Raw genomic sequence first — 22,301 nt, forward strand, 5'->3', positions numbered from 1 at the left:
ATGCATCACTTTTCTCTAGGGATTATTTCGATCGTCAGAAATGCGCGTTGGTACTTCATTTTCTTAAATAACCATACAATCAGCCATCGCGTGTGACGTTAAGGGACCTGTTATAGTCCCTTAAGTTTTTAAGGGAAAATTGGACTTAAGGACTTTGTTGCAACGCATAGCAGAACTTAAGGTAATACTTTAGCATTTAAGGGTAAATACTTATTGACAGCCTTAAGGTTCACTTAAGGGTTTTTCTTGCAACCCATTTTTTATTAAGGGCACCCTTAACCTTATATTTAAGGGATTTCTTAGCTTAAGGACTTTCATTCAACCGGGCACAGACCTTTATTCTGATTGGACGAGATTTGTTTAAAGGTGTTCAATGCTAACCTGTGACAGCACGTTACATCACAGCTAAAATAGGTTTTACTTAAAAGTGTTGACTTTTAATACCATGGTTAAAAAAAGGGATAAAAACAAAACAAATCTTGGGCACCACTGACTTCCATAGTAGGAAAAAAATACTATGGTAGTGAACAGTGCCCTGGATCTGTTCGGTTACAAACATTTTTCGAGACCTCCTCATTTGTGCTTAGCAGAACAAAGACATTTCTACAGATTTAAAACAAGGTAAGTACATAATGACAGGATTTAAATTTTGGGTGAACTATCCCTTTAAGGTCAGCGGTCACATCAATGACAGTATGTGTGTGTGTGTCTGTGTGTGTGCGTGTGTGTGTGTGTCTGTGAGGAGAAATGAGTGCACAGGTTTCCCGCAGCTCTCGCAGACGTCTCATTCATCTCCACAGCGATGTCTTCACTCGGGCGTGACCCTGCGGGCGAGAGATCCGGACACTAACAGGGCGTTTAATGTAGCGGCGTGAAGCTCGGCTTTATAGAGACATCCGTCACGCATTCTGACTTCATCAAACTCGGCTGAAATGCAAAGCGCCGCTTAACACCATCAGGAGTTAATTTATGTGACCAGCACACATCACAATTTATAGCTCTCTCTTCTGAGAAACTTAAACGCTGATGATTTTATGATTTGACCCTTTACGTGCTGAAGAGCTCCGGTTTAAGAAAACTTACAAACAAGATTTTATGAGATTAAATGATCTGATTTTAACCCTAATAAGTCCCTTGGGGTCAATCTTACTCCCAAGACACTTCTCTTTAGTTTAAAACATGATTCCCTTCATCTCAGTGGAATAAGATATTGTGGCTTTTCCAGATTATCTGTCAAGATTCAAATAAAAAACTGGGCTTGATTTGGTCGTTCTAAAGGTGTAAAAAAATTCAACAAAAGAGGCCCTTTGGGGGTAAAAATAACCACAATTGAAATGAATGAGAAAATGCAAAAAAAAAAAAAATTTCTTATTTGTCAAAAAATCAATGCATGCAGAATAAATCTGAAAATTTTAACATAGAAAGGTAGGCCTGGTACTAGAGCACAAATGCAATATAGAAAAGACATGCTCAATCATACACACACACAAACAGACACACACAAACACACAAAGCTATGACTGCCACAGAGAGCATTTTTTACAGAATTTGGCAAAAAACAGCCACAGATGCAAAACAAAGATGTAAAATGCTCACACAGGTGTGTGTGCGCACCTATTTGAAATAATATTTATTTTTAATGTCCTTTCTAATGTTTATATATACATAAATTCACAAAACATTCCACTAAAGTAGTGATCTTGAGCATTTGGTCACACACGGTAAAATGAATGGGTCTCTATGGGCATCTGCTGGTTGAAATCATTTATTTCCTAAACTGTAATTATTTTATGTTATTTTCTAAACACCAAATGGCCGAATTCAACAAATAACATCTAGATCAATATCTAAAAACAATTTAAATCCAATTAAGATCAAAATGTATGTGAATTTTTCGTAAAAGTTTGATATTTTACAGGTAAGCTAATGGTGTAGTTGAGGAATTGTGTGGTAAACAGGTACAAAAATACTCTCCCAAAACACAGCGTTAATGTATAGATGCGAAGTAAACAAAAAAATTATATATTATTTGTATCGTTAAAAATGTATATATTTTTTGTAATCACTCTGGGGTCATTTTTACCCCCAAGGAACTCTAACGTATACAGGAAAATAAGGGTTTATGAGGGTTAATTATTATTTTAAATGATTATGCATCTCTCAAAGTCGAGTCTGCATTTGTTGTTTTGTTTTCATTCAAGTTTATTCATATTTATAGTACATCCTCGTCTCCCTCTATCCATATACCGTGACGTACTGTTTATTCCCCTTATTTATTTATTTCTCTTTGAAATGATTTATATCTTTGTGAAATGTTTTGAATTATTTTTTGTGTATGATTTGTGCTACATTAATAAACTTGCCTTGCCTAAATAGGAGCAAATGGAGATGTAGTTCTTCTCAGCCGTTTCTTTTAATAAAAAAAAAATAATAATTTTGTGCTCCGGTACCAAAGTTTGCAATCAAAAGTGGAGATCTCAAAATAAACTCAAACATATCAAATATCTTCAAAACTAAATAATCGATGTTTGGTAAGGAGAAAGATCTGAACTGAAATCTACAAATGACATCTAAATACTTAAAACTCCTAACCAAAACCTTTAAATCTTTAAGCAAAAGCACAAGAGTGTCTATCTGTAAAATAAAGCAGAAGAGAGAGACAAAGACTCGCGGCTATGAAGGGTTTAGTGTGTAAAACAGGAGATTAGCAGCAGAAACACAACGAGCGCGACTTTAATAAACCTTTGATAGATGCAGTAAGCTGCTGTAGGCCATGAAGACGACGGATCGACTGTCAAACACACACGTGTGTGTCTGTGTGTGTGTGCGTGCGTGCATGTGTGTGTGTGTGTGTGTGTGTGTGTGTGTGGGTGTGTGCATGACATGGATTCATGTAGATCAGACTTCTGAATAGACCTCCAACCTCAGTGCCAACAGCAGAGACTGACACTGAATGTGTGTGTAATATAACAGCTGTTGTCCACACTACTGTGTGTGTGTGTGTGTGTGTGTGTGTGTGTGTGTGTGTGTGTGTGTGTGTGTGTGTGTGTGTGTGTGTGACTGATGTCCAAGTTATTGGGAGGAGTGTACAGTATGTGTGATTCTTTAAGTGCAAGCGTGTTTAAGTTTGTGTGTCATGATTTTAGGACAGTGGACAGCTGTGACCTGTTTCAGTAACGCACCTGCCTGCCCCCCCACCCCGTAACCCAACCCCTAAACCTAACCTTTCTGTATTTTTACATTTTCAAAGAAACATCACTTTTATTTATAAGCTTTATTCCTCACGGGAACAACAATGTCACAATAATTTGGTCCAACACACGCCCCTTGACGTTTTGTCCACACTGGAATGTGTTGTGTTGTGATGTTGAATTGATACTGTGGAGGTCGGTAACACTGAGTGTGATTACATGCACAGTCTAACATCCATTATGCTTAATAAACTGATAACGTGTGGGGTCATGTAAACACGTAAAACGGTTTTCTTTTATCAGGCACAGGTAGTTTTTTGCTCATCACCCCAATTTTGCGTTGCATGTAAACATCTTGACAGGCTTTCTCACAGTTTTGTGCATGTCTCCGCGTGTGAAGGATAAACATCACACAAGAGCAAAGTAATGAATAAAAGTCTGTGCTCGACTCAAACAGTTGGCAGAAAAACTGTGAAAATAAATGTTCATCTTACATTTATAGCTTCTGCAGACACGAGAAGAGGTACAACAGTATAGATTAAGACAGATTTCCTCTTGACTATTACGTACTATAAGCAGTGACGTCACTGCCTGCCATGTTATGTATAAAGACTAGATGTCTCGCCCACGCTGCTGGCCAATTGAGTGGAACTTCCGCATTTGGCGGCCATCTTACCACAGGCATTGTGGCTCACTCGTAGCATTGAGTTTTGTGTGTATATTGTGTATCTACTATTTATAGGAGATATTTTTATTAGTGATGTCAATGCTACATCAAACTCTTCACCTCTATGCTAAAGACACACAGCTACAGGATACTGATACTGAGGTTTCTGATGTACTAGTTGTTATGCATACTGATTTTCACCAGTAATCTCACACGTGTGTCCCCTTTAGATCTCAATGCTTTCTTAAACTATGCTTAGATCTACTATGATGCCAAAGTCTAAAACCAAACATAAGAGATGTCTCAGAGTGTCTCATCAAACTTTACTCAAAGCCACATAATCTGAGCAATGATTTGTACATAATCGTATAGCTCTCTATGCCATCAGTTGTCTCACATGTCTTTTATTATTATATATCCTAAAGGATTTAAAGAGAAGTATGTAAGCTATGAAAGAGCAACATTTGAGTGTTTCACTGTCAACAGAAATCTCATTAAAGCTCAAACTGCTCAGATGGAGTTTAGTCCGGCCTCCGGGCGGAGCCACTGAACGTGATTGACAGCTCTCAGTTCAGACAGGTGGGATTAAAGCAATCAATCACATAAACCTCTGAGGTAAAAACTACAGGGCCATAAATTCAATTGCCCGCTCGGCGAGAGAGACAAAGAAAGCGAGAGAACATTGAGGTGATGAAATATTGAAGGCCATTACCCGTCTCTCTGAGTGGCACGAGAAGATAGAACAATTCAGGATTTAAATCCTGCCGGCTCTATAAATTTATATCAAATGACCGCCGAAGGGCCGCGGGTGACAGCTTACTGTACATCAATCCAAACCTTCTAGCGTAACCTCCTCCTAAAAACACTACGCCGGTCAAGGGCGACTCTTAAAACGTAACACGCGCTCATCAAAACAAAGACAGAGGAAACCATTAACATAAAACACACAACCCTCTACACAGACTTGAATCATTTCTCAATGTCTGCTTTTAAAGTCTAAGAAGCTAAAGATGAAGGTAACGCCTCGCTCTGATGGAAAACTACGTCCTTGACAGAACAGATGAATGGGTTTTATTTTCATGAATCTCCAAAAATATCTTCACAAATAGGGCTGGGTAAAAGTGATTGGTTCACAAACTTTAATCTATGTTCGATTAAAGGTGCATTGTGTAACTTTTAGAAGGATCTCTTGACAGAAATGCAATATAATCTACATAACTATATTATTAGTGATGTATAAAGACTTTATGTAATGAACTGTATTGTTTTTATTACATTAAAATGAGCCATTTTTTATCTACATACATGTACACCGCAGGTCCTCTTACATGGAAGTCGTCATCATGTTTCTACAGGAGCCCTAAATGAACAAACTTCTCTACAGAGCATGTTTCATCCCTATGTTGTCTCAGACAATGACATGTTTGTCCTGTGCCAGCTACCATATGCGTTTTGAAATTAAAGGGACATTCCACTTAAAAAAAATGCTTATTTTCCAGCTCCCATAGAGTTAAACATTTGATTTTTACCGTTTTGGAATCCATTCAGCTGATCTCCAGGTCTGGCGCTAGCACTTTTAGCATAGCTTAGCATAATCCATTGAATCTGATTAGACCATTAGCATCACGCTAAAAAAATAACCACATAGTTTCAATATTTTTCCTAAATCAAATGTTTAACTCTATAGGGGAGCTAGAGGTCAAGCATGGGGGGCCTTCTGGAAGATGAAGAACGTATTTCAGTCAATAACTATTTCAATTACACTTAAGGTCAATATATTTGAATCTGCGTGTGTCTCAATCCTGTTCTATGGCTGCGAGAGCTGGATCCTGAACTCTTTCGCCACCATTGACGAGATATCTCGTCAATCAAGAGAAAACGCCAATGACGAGTATTTCCGTCTTTCCGCAATACCGCCCTTCCGCAACTTTTTAAACCCAGAAGAATTGCCCTATGGCAAGCAGCTGCATGTCCGTGTCTGTTTTACAGATCGCTCTGAATGGGATCTCTATGAAAAGTCCGTCACAAAAATGGAATTATCTTTGCTTTTTGCTCAAAATGTGGTGTTTTTGCAGAAACCTACCCATATTCAAAAGCTGATTACAAAAGAACCACTGAAGGTAGGATGAAACGTTTTTTTTTTTTTGAAAGCAGAGGGTCCGCTCTTTCATTTGATATATTGTATGTTTATATATTTAAAGAAGAACATTTTCTGGAAGGCATTAAACTTTTGTGAAAATCATGAAAAACGCTGGCGCTGGCTGGCAACTTTTTTTTTAAACGCTGGCGGTGAAAGAGTTAACAGCAAACTCAGAGACCAACTTAACAGCTTTGCTACCAACTGTTACAGAATCATGCTAGGCATAAAACGTCTGGACAAGAAAAGCAATAAAGAGGTTTATGAAAGAGTCGGCCGCCACCAACTCATCCTTCAAGTACAACAGGGGCAGTTAAGATTTGTAGGACATTCCCTACACCCCACAACAGCAACATGGCAAAAGAAGTCAAGGCAGAGCGTGAAAACTATACCACCAATATATCGGGGAACTTATCAACAAGGACATACCAGCAACAATGAGTGAACTATGAAAAGTTGCCAAAAATCGCGAGGAATGGACAAAATTAGTGACCGACTGTCAACCTACCCTGTTTGCAGCCGATTGATGATGATGATGATGATGATGATGGAGCTGGAAAATGAGTATATTTAAAAAAAGTGGAGTTTCCCTTAAGGGGTGAACTGTCGTTGCAATTCGCAATCTTCCCACTAGATAATGCTAAAATTTACATACACCACACTGTATTTATCGATACAATACCGATTTGGGAAATCCCTGAATTAATGTGTGTGCTTTACTTGAATTTGAATATTATATCTACTTCACCTCTTGTCCTAAAGATATTACCATCTTTGGTGACTAAATTGAAGTCTGTGAAAGTATTTCATGTTTAAATGCAATGATGTTAAAGATCACACATTTTTTTTGTATATGCAATGTCCAGACCAAATCTTTATTTGCCTGTTTTTAATGTTTTATGCTCTTTGAAAACTTTAAATTTTTTAAACATGTTTCAAGTTATTAGGAATTTTACTGTCGCACAGTAACAGTGTTTTTTAATGCGAAGCATCGCATTCCTCGCTACAGATTTCTCGCGGGATTTAACTTCGTGTCATGCAAATTTTCCGCTTGAGTTGAATATTTTCCCAGTAATCACACCACCAAATTCACGTCATTCACATAGCCCTGGGCTCGTTCCAGTCTATTCGCGTCTTTGCATTGACTTTGTATGTCATCTACTCGCGCAAATCATTGAATTTGCTTTGGTGTGTGTATGACCCATTACAGTTGTTTCATTTGTGTACCCTGTGTGCAGTATATGCACTTATTAATGATTTCTTAGAACATTGTTTGTTACTTAAAGTAAATGTAATGAAACAATCTATATATATATATATATATATATATATATATATATATATATATATATATATATATATATATATATATATATATATATATATATATATATATATATATATATATATGTATATGTGCAAAACTAACATTTTTAATGAAATATTGATAACTAATCAACATTAAATTTAATCAAAAACCATTACCATCTAATCGCCAAATTGGTTGCAATACCCAGCCCTAGTAAAACTGACTTGTGAGGACTGGTGAGTGTCACGTGTGAAATAAACTTAACCATCGTGTGAAGTGTAAAAATGTGAGAACGGTTTATGTAATGAAGAGCAGATGGCCGTTGACCGACAGAATGCAGATGGATACATCATACGACAATGACACATAACATCTGAACATATCAGATCATCATCGTGTGTTTACTTACGTTTGATGGTCAGCTCTCCGTAGTTGGACACACCGACGCCACGATTCGAGTGGACGATGCATCTGTAGCGTCCAGAATCCTGTTTGGTTGTGTTGACCACGTCAAACATGCCGATAAATCGCTGGTTATTCCATGGCTTAGTAGCCTTCATAGGAGCTTCACGACCACCGATACCCTGTAAACACAACACAACACAACACACACACAGCAGCTGTCAGGCGCTTCAGCGGGCAGATGGAAGACATTTGTTTATCAGTGATAAATCTTCATTAGTGTTATCAGGGGGACGTCTCTTAATGTGTGCATCTCTTACTCTCTTAATGACAATGTGTTTGTTTATGTGACAAACTACCTGACAGAGTTTCTCAAACACACATCACTAACATCAGCTACATCCAACGTCACTTCACTTCTGAGACTTCAAACTGACTTCAGTTACACACCATCAGTCCTGCATTACAGCGCTAGACCAGATTCACTCATTGAAACACAATGTGTACAAACACCTCCTTCAGTCGAGAGGACATCACGCTCAGTAATAATCACAGCGTCATGTTAAACACCAGAGAGAATCTGCAGACTCTAAACAGTTGAAACTCCTTCCCCGCAATTAATGAGTTACCTCGTCAATTAAAAGAAAACGCTTATTGACGAGTTTTTATTATAGAGCTATTATCCACTAGGTGGCGCTCTTATTCAACTTATAAAAGACTGAAGCATCCACTGATCCAAAAACAATAAAAGCTCTGTGTATGTTCTGATCATCGCTCTGAATCTGATCTCTAACAAAAGTCCTTTTAAAAAATTCAATTATGTAAGCGTTTTGAAGAAACCTAGCATATTTGAGAGGTGATCAAAATTGAAAAAATTAAGATAGGATGAAACAAATGTTTGTTTGAAAGCAGATGATCTCTTCTTTCATTTGATATATTGTATGTTTATGTGTATGTTTACAACATTTTCTAGAAGACATTAAACTTTTCTGAAAATCATAAAATATGCTGGTGGGGAAAGAGTTAATAAAGCAGAGAGGTGTGACATTCAGATTATTTGCTCAAAAATGTAAAGTTATTTTCTAACGGTCAACAAAAAGCTATTGCAAAATTATGGCGTTTCCATTAACATGCAAAATTCCCATTGGTCAAATTTTCATTTCACGATTTCAATTTGCGCAATTTGAAGGGTAATTGAAACGCAACCGGAAGCCTGAAAAAAGGTTATTATCGGTTGTACAGACTCACATCATATAAACAAAAGAGATAGCAGCGCAAATCTGGCATCAAAAAAGATAACTCTGATGCACACCCACGTCACAAGCCAAAATCTCTGGATTTAACCGCTATACAACAATACTGGAACCAGAGTTTCTTTACCTTGTTTATCTAAAAGGTTTAGTTTCAGTGCGTTACCACATAGAAAAAAATGGCGGTTTTGAAAAGTAATGATTGTCTACTTCTACTAGATAATTTAAAGCAGATAGAGGATATTAATCAACAGATGGGTAATATTATACAATAAAGCTTTTGTATATTTACATTACCACTGATTATTGTTTATTTCTACACAAGCAAATAGATTTTAACATTGTATGTTGTATAAATGAACATTAGTTTATGTATTATAATTGAACAAATCTTTAAATATAGAGTGACATTGTCTTTATATCAGCTCTGTAAAAGTATCTAAACACATATAAACACAAACACTACAGTAACACACGCAATCTCTGTTGTTTCATGTGGATATATGAGTGTGTATCTCTGTTGTGTTGTGTGTGTGTCGCACCTGTAACCAGAGATTAAAGTTGTCTTTCCATTCACCGTTGACAGTGCAGTGAAATGTGGCCGTCTGTCCGGCGTTCACCTCCACCCCTTTAATATGAAGAAAGTGCGGTGTATTCACTGGAAGACAAACACAACAGATTTCACAACACACAATCAATAACACACACACACACACACACACACACACACACACATATTTATGCCTTAGGTTTCAGCACACAAACATCTCATAATTTCTTTCTTTTTTATATATGTATGCATATATATATATATATATATATACACACACACACATACACACGTTTCTTAAATAGATATATGCATAAAAAAAAATTCACACAGTGCACACACATACTGTATATATTATGCAAAAAGTTTGACAGTTCTACTTTATTTCAAAAGATGCAACACTTTCACTAAAGAGCACATTTCAAAAGATGCTTCAACAATGTCTGAAATTGTGCACAAAAATCACTAAATAAAATCTCTGCTGCATAACCCCTACACCTTAAATTTCCACTAGATAACTTTTTAAATATGGCTAACAATATTATTTAAAAAAAAAGATTTTAGTCCTGAGATATTTTAGGTGTGTAGTATTTGAGACAAACAGTTAAACATGACTGAAACATTAGTGTGAACTTCAGTATATCTCCTTAATTATATAAGAACAACATTTCTGACTTAAACATGACAAAAAGATTTTCTAGTTGTTTACAAAGATCACAAAGTGTCTCATCAACTTAATCGGTTTCTAAACTCAACGTCTTACAAATAAGAGTCAAAGGATTTTTCTGAAAACATCTTTTGTTATCGATATTAATAAATCCTATTCTCAACCAAAGAAAATCATCTTTATTGGTTTATGGTTTAATCTAATAATAATAATCATAATCCACTAAAACACTTAAGTGAAACTATTGATTAAAAAACCTGAATGAAGCTCAGCTTTCTCATTAACTCTAAACAAATATCTGGGTCAATATGCATTTATAACCAAACACATCTGTGAGATGAAGTTATGATGTCTAATGTTTGACTGCATGGTGGGCCGCTGTGACCTTGAATTGATCCACAAAGACACAGAAACACTGCTAATTTAATCGCTCTCAATATTTCAGCAGTCTCCTTTGAAGTCCCTTATTACCTCCACCGGACCATTTTTTCCACAGTACCCCTCTCTCTCTCTCTCTCTCTCTCTCTCTCTCTCTCTCTCTCTCTCTCTCTCTCTCTCTCTCTCTCTCTGTCTCTCTCTCTCTGTCTAATGATAGCTGGACCGACCGCTGTTATTTCAGACCCTCAGAATGAAACTACGTCACCTACTATTGCTCACATCACTTAGACTGACCTCTGATCAGTCAACCAGCTTCTTTACTGAATAAAAACTAAAAACTAACAGACTGCTAACTGCATCATATTTCATCAATAAAGGCAGTATACTACAGCACATTATTATAACATGACCTCACTGCATCACATGTTCATTTCAGCAAGAAACAAATACAATCATGTGCGATTTTTTAACCTAATTACATTCAAATGTCTTGGCACAGTGGGCATTGTGTTTTATGTACTGAATATTTTACCAAATATACTGTAGCAGACATAGTTTCATCTAAAACTCATCTAATAAGATTATTTGCACAGTAAAATATAGCTTTTCTAGTCAAATCTCATCTATATTTCTAGTTTAATCTGACATTAAGCAAGAAACCATAATCTAGTGGCAATCCTGAACAAATGACAATCACTGAAGAATAAACAGTTCATTTCTGAAGATTAAAATAATCCACTCAAAGAATAATCCTTGATAAATGACAGTCATATTCTCTGTGTAAAACATCTGCACATTTCAGTCAACAGTATTCAGATCTATACTGTACATGTTTATCTCTGTCTGTTGTAACTTCACCCAATAATAAAATATTCTATCAATTTCTCAACCCCCGTAAGACCTTCGCTCATCTTCACAACACGAATGAAGATATTTTGGATAAAATCAAAAGCCCCCATAGACAGCAATGCAACTCACAACTTTCAAGGCCCAGAAATGCAGTGAAGACATCATTAAAATAGTCCATGTGACTACAATAATTCAATCTATAATAATTCAAAGAATACTTTTTTACTCATAAAGTCAGTCTCCAACACGTATTCATGAAATCGGAATACTCATGTGTTAAACAGTGTCAGCCATAGATATAAATACACATAGATGTGGCTGTATGGTGGACGCATCTATGGAGTGGGCAAATGTGGCATCTATACTGATCAGTGTTGGGGAAGCTACCCTGAAACTGTAGTTAGATAAGGTACAAGCTACAAGCTACACCCTGTGGTCTGTGTTGGTCCTAACACCCCAGTATAGTGATGGGGACACTATACTGTCAAAAAAGCATGAGAAACTTGATTTCAAACCCCTGGTGGTTCACAGGGAAATTGCAGGAGGTTCGTGAGTTGATATTTTTTTATAGCATATTTACCTAAATGAAACAGCTACTAAGTATATATTATTATATTATAAATTATAAGTATATTAGTGCTGGGCAAAGATTAATCACAATTAATCGCATACAAAATAAAAGTGCATTTTTGCATAATATATGTGTATGTGCTGTGTGTAATAATTATTTAAACACATGCATATAAACATTTCAGAACATTTTTATTTATATATATCCATTTGTATTGTTTATATATAATATATAAAAATATAAATAAATATGTAAACCTTTCTTAAATACATACATTAATGTGTGTGTATTTATATATACATATTAATTGCACACAGCACATAGCTTATGCAAAAATCCCTTTTATTTTGTATGCAAATAATTGCGATTAATCTTTGCCCAGCTCATGGAAAATGAAGAGTTGGATGAAAAATAAATGTTTTTGAAGTTAACTCTTTTCCCGCCATTGAAGAGTTATCTCTCACGCTTGCCGAGTTTTTACAACAATCCATATTTTCGTTATTATCCACTAGGTGTCGCTCTTACCAAACTTATAAAAAACTGAAGCATCCACTGATCCAAAACCAGTAAAACCTCTGTGTATGTTTTGAGGATCGCTCTGAATCTGATCTCTATCTCTATCTCTATCTTTTACAAAAATGCAATTATTTCAGCTTTTTGTTCAAACTTTGGTATTTTAAAGAAACCTACCCATATTTGAGAGGTGATAAAAAGACAACAAATGAAGATAGGAAATATAGAAACTTTGTTTGTTTGTTTGAAAGTAGAGGGTCTGCTGTTCTTTCATTTGATATTTTGTATATTTATATATTTAAAGAAGAAGATTTTCTGGAAAGCATTAAACTTTTGTAAAAATCATTAAAAAAATGCTGCCGCTGACTGCCAACTTTTTTTTAAAAACGCTGGTGGGGAAAGAGTTAAACATGCAAATGTGCAAATCAATATTGAAATATTTACTTAAAATCTCAGGGGATACTTTAAATAAATCATTTAGGTCAAGGAAGTTCGGCTGACAAAGTTTAAAAACCCCTGGCATAGTAGAACCATTATTATCTGAATGTTTCTATAAAAAATCTTTCAAAGAACAAAGAAAAGGGCTGCACTTTGCATATAAAACGTATATTTATTAGCATATTATATATTATATCGCTAATAAATATACGTTTTATATGCAAAGTGCGGCCCTTTTCTTTGTTCTTTGAAATTACTTATAAGTCTGGTCAAGCACTCTTATAATATATATAATAAATTGAGTGAAGCCTGCTCCTACGACACAATTGTATAAAAAATCTTTAACATCTGAAGAACCAAAGGTTTCACAAAAGATTGTTTGTAGTAAAAAAGGTTGATTATGTTATAAAAAGGTATGAAATAAACGGCATCCCTGTGAAGAAGCTTTAAGCACCCTTTTCAAAGAGTGTAATGCACAAAAACTCTTTCATAAGAGATTCCTGAAGGTCTTATTAGGTAGCTAACTATATAGACACGAAGGTTTGGTATCATTTTGTTGCTGGATCTAATCTTAGTCATCTTTCCTTCATTACAGAAAGCGCACTGTCCCCTCCAGTTTTCTGCAGTTTGTTTTGTTTATTACGTCTCTATTCTCTAATCTGACTCATGCCCGAGGACAGACGGACGATGTTGATATTTGGAGAGTGGCAGAAAAAGGCCACGGATTGAGGATGAGGTTTATATGACGAGAGACAGGTCTTACTGCACTGATGGCCCTGGAGGCTGACGTCCTTGATGGCCAGCAAGCCTCTCTGGCCCGAGGTCACCGCTTCAAAGACGATCTGTGGAGAAAAGAAGAAAGCTCATAACCACAGTGATAAATGGACACGCTCTCAAAGTGTCGCACACATCGACCACCGCAGGGGCCGAGGGGAAATTTTAAAGGCGGCACACCGCGAGCGCACGGCAACGCTCTGGAGATGGGAGAAACGTTGAGAAAAAAAACGTTCTTCATTACAGCTCATTAAAACCCCATTTATCTTCACATATTGGACTGGCAGGCTCCAAGGGTTCGCATGGTGAATCGGCTACTCGTCCAATGAAGCCGTTTATAGACGCGGTAAATCAGTGAGGCGCCCGGGCGGACTGAGCTCGACCTGTTTGCTTTAGACCAGGTTTATACGGCCAAACAATTCAACTGGACAGGCGGTCTCATAGGGGTCAGGGCTAAACAAAAATAGAGATGCTAATGTTTGAGTGCCCATTCCAAGCACGCAAACAAGCAGCTATTGAGTGAGGAAAGCAGAGAGCAAACACAAAATGTCTGAAGAGAAGAAGAGGTGGGGAAATATTTACTGATAATTGCCATTATATGTTCAGATACCAGAAGTCTCATTATCATCTCCATTTTTCTCATTAAAGGATCATAGTGCACTATTCAAGGGAACATTTATTTTTAGCTTGGCCGTAGCTTACTATGAGGTCTTATTAAAAAATAAAATTTGAAGTTCTCTGAATGACTAATTCATTTTTTTAAACGTCTCATATTGTGATCCGCATATATAATTTAGTTAGAGGAGTTTTTAGTGTAAAATAATTTAGATTATTGCTTATTTTAAGCACAAATTCATTTAAAATCTATATTTTTGGCCTTAAAAACAAAAAAATGTCTTTGGTCATTTTGCTCATCAAGAAAATACATCTTGATTAAGAATTGTTAGATAGCTGTACTGAAAACAAGACAATACAAAGTAAGAAAGTCATTTTTTGCAGTGTACCCATTCATTATTAGGATTTGAGAAATTTCCCTTATTTTTAAATCCCAATGTTGACAGGTACGTTACCCGACAAGATAATCTTTACAGATGAACACAACTTTTATGAATTTTGAAGTCTAAAAGCATTTACTATAAATTAAAAGCTAACCTTAGGCTACAACATCAATGTCATCACCACAAAGCTTCCGACAGTGCTTTAAACTTAATTAAACACATTTAAAAACATCTTCCCTGATAAGGAAATACTCTGTGGATAAATGGTTGTCGGGAATTGTGCTTGTTGTGTTGTTTTTGAGATCTTCATTCATAATGACGTTTAAAGTCCCCGACAAAGTCTATAGCAACTTGTTAGCAAAAACGCTTATAAAAACACTTTATAGTTTTAGAAGGTCACAAGTGAAGCTATTACTGATGTGTATTATGTCGTAGAATAAAACATGAACATTTCATGGGATTATGTATACCCAAAATCTTTTTAGGGAGTTAAAAAACATATTGACTTTGGGACGATGAACCTAGAAGTGCTAAAATGCTAACTCGTTTCTGGGTTTTGCACACTGATGTATATAAATGACTGAATTGCGCATAAAAAGTTTAACGTAACGGTGTGAGTTGAAGCCACCTGAAGAGTTCAAGCGGCCATCTTGGTATTCCCAACCGGCAGAGGACGTCATTGACTTACATTCAAAATCATGATCTAAATTCACTCGGCTTACAGCGTATCAGTCACACAAGATTCATTTTTAGGATATGTGTACATAAAGTTATTTTTAATTCTGGTGGTAATGTTTATGTTTTAATCAGGCAGGATAAGAGATTTATAGAAAACATTAAGGTGAGTGTGTCTGCTGAATTCTATTGTAATGACACTGGTGTGTAAATAAAGTTTTATGACATTAAGAGCGAACACGCTCAGTGTTATTTCTCTAAATAAGTTGTAAAGTAAAGAAAACTTATATTCTCTTTCTTTTTATAAGCATAGTGGCATTGAACCTGAGTGTTGTTTTTATATTGCTGAATCAAATGCTACTTTAACAACACTTTAAATGGTTAGCTTAACTGTTTTAAAATACAAGCCATAATCATTAACACATTTTACTGTACAGACAAAAACAATACTGTATAACATAATTACAAAACCAGCACATTATTGCATGCACATACGGTACTTAAAGCATGATTATTTATTTAGATTTCACAATGAGCACTTTTGTCATTAATAATACATGTACTGCTAATCTTATATGTTATAAATAAGTAATAAAGATGAATGTATAGTAACTCACTGTTTAAAAAGTTAAATGTACAACTAAATAATTATGTACATGCTTAGGACATTTGTGTTGTAATAATGCACAGGGAGATTTTAGATATAAAAATGATATTATATTAATTTAATATAATGTTTGGGAATACCAATCACAATTGTGACGTCATGCGCAATCCAGTCATTTCTACAGATCAGTGGTTTTGCCTAAAAAATACATCATCCTTGCAGCATTATTAAAAAACAACACAGATAGTGAGGCGTGTCTTTGTGTTCCTCTCATAGACATGAATGATAACGCTCGTGTTTCTTGGGTTACAGGTGGAGTTCAGATAAGAGGACATTAGTTAGGCATAAAGACACCAAACTACATGAAAACTGAGTCACAAACAATGAAAAGTTTTGATAGTTGACCTGACAGCTTCACGTATAGAGGAAACTTCACCCGTGTGGGTCTTTTAGTGAGAAAAAGAGTGAATCTTTACTATAATTACACACTAATGTCTAAAGCAGCAGGTTACAATACTGCACAATTACACTCAGCTATAATTATCTTGACATTGCTAATTAGACACAACCTCCAGACGTGATTTCTCTGTTCTTATCTTCCAGAGAAATCAGCAAAGAAATCATCATCATGCCAGTGAAATCTGATGAAAAACGCAGGTTATTTCTAAGCATAAGTCATATCCCATCATACTAATCGAGTAACGTTTGCAGATTTTCTAAATGCAAACAGAAGTTGTGAAGCCAACTGGAGAAGAGAAAGAGACTTTGATGGGTGAACACAGACGCCAATAACCAACACATGGTCATCTCCAGCTGTCAGTTATTCATTTCTGTGATGTCAGATATGTTAAACCACACCCAGAAGCAGAATGTCAGCGGTCCGTGTGGGTTATTTCATCATAACAGATGCTGTGAAACATTTTTTAATCTACAGAAGATCTAAACCACATTTGCTCTTGACTGGTTTAGTTAACTGCAGTATAGCATGAGAGTGGATTGTTGCAAAAATTACTTCTAGTTTAACATCTCAACATCTCTGTATGACAAGAGGAACATCAGCAACTCATCTGAGAAGTGAAGCAAGCCGTTATATTTATATCAAACATTAATGTTCAAGGTGAATCCACAATAGTATTTTTTTACATATATACTTCATCTTTCTTTGTATCTTATTAGATTATACACATTTCATGGATTATGTTATATATTCTCCAGATAATTTAATATAGTTATCTTCCCTAACCTTACATGTTGTACCAAGTATGTTTGTGTATGTGATCATTACTGCTCAAAAACTTACAAAAAATTGCCACTGACATGGCAGGCCAGAGCTAAAATATTTTGTAATGAAATATGCCATTTCTGAATGCTGGACTTTTCAGTCATAAAAACACCTGCAAGGCCTGAAAAAGATCAAGCCTCAGCCAAGAAAAAGTAACGCAAAAGTAACTAAAAAGTAACGTAAGCATTACTTTCTATGAAAAGTAACTAAGTAACGTAATATTGTAATAGATTACTTTTAAAAGTAACTTTCCCAAACACTGGTTATGTCCTTTTTTTTCTAATATCTGAATTAGGGCTGTAACAATATATCGCGTGTCCTCACTTTAAAAGGCCTGTCTAAAATCGAATCCGCATCGCAATTCTGTGTTTCATGAGCAGCTTGTGCGTGTACTATGGCGTTTTGATCAGCAAGAAGTCTGTTATCAATCTAAAATCATTATGAGTCGTTTATAACGTGCATTTAAAAAAACAACACTCGTTAAACAAAGTCATTCAAAATATTCTTTTTTATCATGAAAATACCTGAAACAATTTAAAGAACAGCGATATAAATATTGCTGTAGACATTTCCTGGAATAGGGTTTGTAATGCTACTTCTTCTGTGGCACAAAGGGAGTTTCTACACGAGAGCGCCCCCTAGCTTTTGGATGTGGCGGCATTTCACCGTAATTCATTCAAATTCATTCATTAAGAAAACGCACATTTGCACGATAAATCGTTACAGCCCTAATCTGAATGTATGTAAGAAGAAAATGCCTTTGTCAAAAGCTATACATTTTCTTTACTTCGGTTTAAGATGTTAAGGAGCAGATCCACTGGACATTGTTTATTCTCATCTTTGGTAGCTCCTGAAGGCTTCATGTATGAAAACAGCACCATGAACTACTACGTTTAACAGGAATACGGAAGTAAGTTGAGGATATACCCTATTCTGGGCCGAAACTGATACTGAAAATTACTTGGTTGAAAATGGAAAATGACTTAAATTTTTTGTATAATTGTTAGCCTGGTTAAAACCAGACCATTCTCAGTAGTAACTGAGTTATGGTCTGGCAAAGCTTCATATTCAAATCATTTTCAAAGGGGCGTCACCAACGGACGTCTCTCAAATGCCTCTGTGTCCAACTGGATAGACCTAAAACCAATCACAGCGATGAAGGATATGATGTTTGCAGAGCTATATCAGACTTTCGCCGGATCCAGTCGGTAAGACAGCGATAACATCTTTTTTTAGATATGAAGGCTTCGAGTGTTGTTCTTTGCTCGGGTTTTAACGAAAAGGAAAATTTTAAATCGCTTAAATTTTAAATCGCTTAAAACAGACGTGATAGCCGATTCGAAAGAGTGATGTTTCATGGCGCCATCCATCTTTTTGTAATACACAAAATCTGCTTCACTTTCGCTCCGCTGTCATCATTGTGTAAAACCCGCCCCAATGTTTCTGATTGGTATCGCGATTTCTCTGCATTTTAAATTTTAAATGGCTCTTTGCCAGACTACTTGCAGAGCAAAGCTAAATTTGCGGGAAGGTGTCTGGGTTTTCCCAGCTTATATAATTGTATTAACATTAGACGTTTTAGGACTACAAAACAATCAAATATGAAAACCTTTTTAAATATTTTTAAATATTCTTTCGGTGCATCACTAATTGCAAATGAAGTATGCTTTGTGAGGCAATGTGTTGGATTTACAGTGAGTTTACCGTACAGTAGATCAAACTCAAAAAGCTCAGCTCCACACGATTGACTGAAACAGATCAATAGCCCAAAGCCAAATGTTGATCTTTCTTAAAAATGTCTGAATGACTCTGTCCATAATACTAAAGAGTTGGTGATGTAATGAGCGCGTGTAGTCGAGGTGTAGTGGTGAGAATCATCTAATTCAACACATCAGCAGCCGGGTCTCAGTCTGACCTCTCTACTCGAGTCCCTACAGCGGCTCTAATGGAATAATTTACTAAAGAACAGATTCCCTGTGAGAGGTCACCAGGTCTCGTTCACCAATTAACACAGAACAGGTCACTAATAACCAGACACCTCTCTCTTTCTCTCTCTCTCTCTCTCTCTCTCTCTCTCTCTCTCTCTCTTTCTCTCTCGCTCGCTCGCTCACTCTGCTCACCAAGACAAATAATGTGATTCTTGTAGTAAGCGACTGTTGTTATTATTATTATGAAAAAGAGAAACAGACAGACTTGAAATGTATTTGTGTATTTCTTACATCTTAAAGAAAATCACTGCACTTCTGTTGGTTTAATTAATGTTGTTTGTTAAGTCAATCATTTTATTTGCATTGACTATCAGATCTCACCTGATAGAAGTTAGGCCAGTAAGTGCTGATGGCAAGCTCCACCTGGTTCCAGTTTCGACCGACAGGTCCGGATGTGTTCCAGACGGGCAGACCCATTGGACTGTTGTTTTCTTTAATGTAGATGTTGAGGTGTGCCGGGCTCCCCCCCTCTCTCCCCGCCACATAATACTGAAATATGACACAATGCGTGTCGTTCTCTTTGAGCTGTGGGGTGAAGAGTAAAGCCTTCTGTCCAGCGTAACGGCCTGAAGAATTTACCATCATAAACGCTGAACCTGCCAGAGAAATCACAAAGCACAAGGATAAATATCAATCCACTGACATAATGACCAAAGCCTCCGCTCTCAGGTTAAATGGGTCATATTTTCTCAACTCTACAGCCGTATATTTTTAGTCCCTGAATGGCACTTTTCAAATGTTTCTTTCTGAATAAAACATTCAGATTTAGGGATCATTTTGCTTTCTCTATAAAAACACTCAGAAGATAAAAAGCATCCTGAGGCGTGGATCACCATAATGCCACAACACTGGCACAGATGGGCTGACAAATTAAAAAACGGGCTTTATTCAGTACCAATAAAACTGCTTTAACGGTTGAAAGTAAGGATGTACAAACACAAAATATCTGTGCCGATATTGATAATTAATTACTAGGGCTAATTATTATTATTGATATTGATAATTAATTACCAGCAATGCATGTTTTTTTTTCAGATACATTAAACACTTCTTTGATTTTGATCCAATTTAATTAATTTATCGATATTTTTATATTATGTGCCCAGTTAAACATTTTTAATTACAAATGCAACCAAAATATATAACATGAACATTTATTTAACCCTTATGTGTGGTTGGGGCCATTTTTATTTTTTGTCTTAATTTGGCCACAACGTTTTCTGTGTTTCAGCAAATGGAATGATTTTTGGTGACAAATCTTATGTTTACACATATTTGAAGAAAATGCTTTGAAATTTTTCAAACACTCAACAATTTACCGTGGGCAAATTTACTACCCATTCGTGATGTTAGTGGCCAAAAAAGGCCACTGAATTAAACTGCTGTAAAAATGTATTGGATCAATATTTCTTTCAATTTGTTTTTGCATAAATCTGTTAATCAACCTCAGTACTGATCAAAACAATGTAATGATTTTAACTCTTAAATTGGCAAGTTTATAAGTGGTGTCTGTGATTTGGGGAAAAACACACACAAAATGATTGATTTTCAATATAAAAGTGTTGTGGACTGTTTTTTTTTTACTTTTTCACAGTCTTGGACATGTAAAAGATTAGTAAAAACATTGGCTTTGATGCATTTTTAGTTTTTGTGCAGCATCAGATTTTATTTTTTTCTCCCTCATTTATTGTTTGTAACTCAGTGTACAAACCAGAAATTAAGCTGATGTCTTGCAGTTCTGTTTTTAAACTGTTAAACCTTATAAAGTGCTACAAATAAAAAACAAAAATATAAACAAAAATAATCCTCCTGACTGCTGATATATGAAAGGGTTCTTTATAGCACCACTGAGGTTCTATGTAGCACTTTTCAAGGCAAGGCTCTATAAAGAACCATCTAAAAAAAAGAGTTCTATATAGTACCAAAAAGGGTGCTGCTATTGTTACAAGCTGAAGAACCCTTATTTGGTACTATATAGAACCGTTTTTCTTTAGAGTGAAGACTGTGAAAAAGATTAAATAAAATACAGTCCACAATCACTTTTTATATTGAAAATCAGTCATTTTGTGTTTTTCCCCTCACATCAGTGACATCACTTATGAACTTGGCAATTAATGAGTTAAAATCATGGAGTTTTTGTAAACATTTGGTAGTTTTGATCAGAACTGAGGTGGATTTACAGATGTATGCCAAAAAATATTCATCTGATACAATTTTACAGCCGTTTAATTCAGTGGCATTTTTTGGCCACTGACAGCACAAACGGGTAGTAAATTGGAACAATGCACAAGGGTTAAACTTTTTAAAAATCACACAATCTCATTTACCACAACAAACTATCAAAAATACACATTTTTATAAATAAAGAAAAAAAAGTATCACATAAAATCAAGCTTATGATGGCAACAGTCAAAGTCTTTCAGTATTTGGTCCCAAAATGTGCACAGTAGTGACAATCACTCAGGTAGTTTTAGAAAAAAATATAAAATTGAAAAGTAAATGAATATATAAATGAAGCTGTTCAACTTAAGCATTTGATCTGTCACATAACATCAGATCTAACGTCAAACAGGTGCTGCAGTAGTCTCTTTTGAGAGATTTTCCTTAAAAAAAATATCAACTTATCAACATGTCAGGAGAGAGGACACTGCATTTTGCATGGACAATATCACCTGCAGTTCATGAACACACTCGTCTTCTGTCTTTTTCGCTGTGTTTTGCTGCAAAAACCACTTTGTTGTTGCATCGCATTCACTTGAAAATAAACCAAAATGTGCATTTTGGCGGAAATGCGTAGATGGACATTAAGTCAAGGAATGAGGATCATTAACATGCTTGACCAGGTTGAAAGCTTGGCCAGCTTAGCTAGGCTGGTTGGCTGGTCTAAGCTGGTTTAGGATGGAATTGGCTGGTATAATATGGTCCTCCCAACCTGGCAAAGCTGGTCAAGCTGCTCTTCTAGCCTGACCAGCGAAAAAATTTGCCAAAACCCCCCTAAAACCAGCATGCTACATCCGCTTAACACAATTAAAACGAGGCAGGGAGACCAGCCAAC

The 22,301-nt window shown here is 35.9% G+C and overlaps 1 protein-coding gene across 6 annotated transcripts in view; it reads right to left on the minus strand.

Moving 5' to 3' along the window:
• Positions 1 to 22,301, minus strand: part of LOC129443264 (receptor-type tyrosine-protein phosphatase mu) — a 234,710-nt gene that overhangs the window by 127,289 nt on the left and 85,120 nt on the right. For all 6 annotated transcript variants that reach the window (XM_073864360.1, XM_073864363.1, XM_073864362.1 and 3 more), the window contains exons 3-6: positions 19,568 to 19,842; positions 13,686 to 13,764; positions 9,499 to 9,614; positions 7,714 to 7,888 (exon numbers count right to left, since the gene is read on the minus strand). In XM_073864360.1, coding sequence (XP_073720461.1) covers positions 7,714 to 7,888; positions 9,499 to 9,614; positions 13,686 to 13,764; positions 19,568 to 19,842 — 645 coding nt within the window. The remainder of the gene's footprint in view (positions 1 to 7,713; positions 7,889 to 9,498; positions 9,615 to 13,685; positions 13,765 to 19,567; positions 19,843 to 22,301) is intronic.

This window comes from Misgurnus anguillicaudatus, unplaced genomic scaffold, assembly GCF_027580225.2.
Source record: "Misgurnus anguillicaudatus unplaced genomic scaffold, ASM2758022v2 HiC_scaffold_26, whole genome shotgun sequence".
Classification (NCBI taxonomy): Eukaryota; Metazoa; Chordata; class Actinopteri; order Cypriniformes; family Cobitidae; genus Misgurnus; species Misgurnus anguillicaudatus.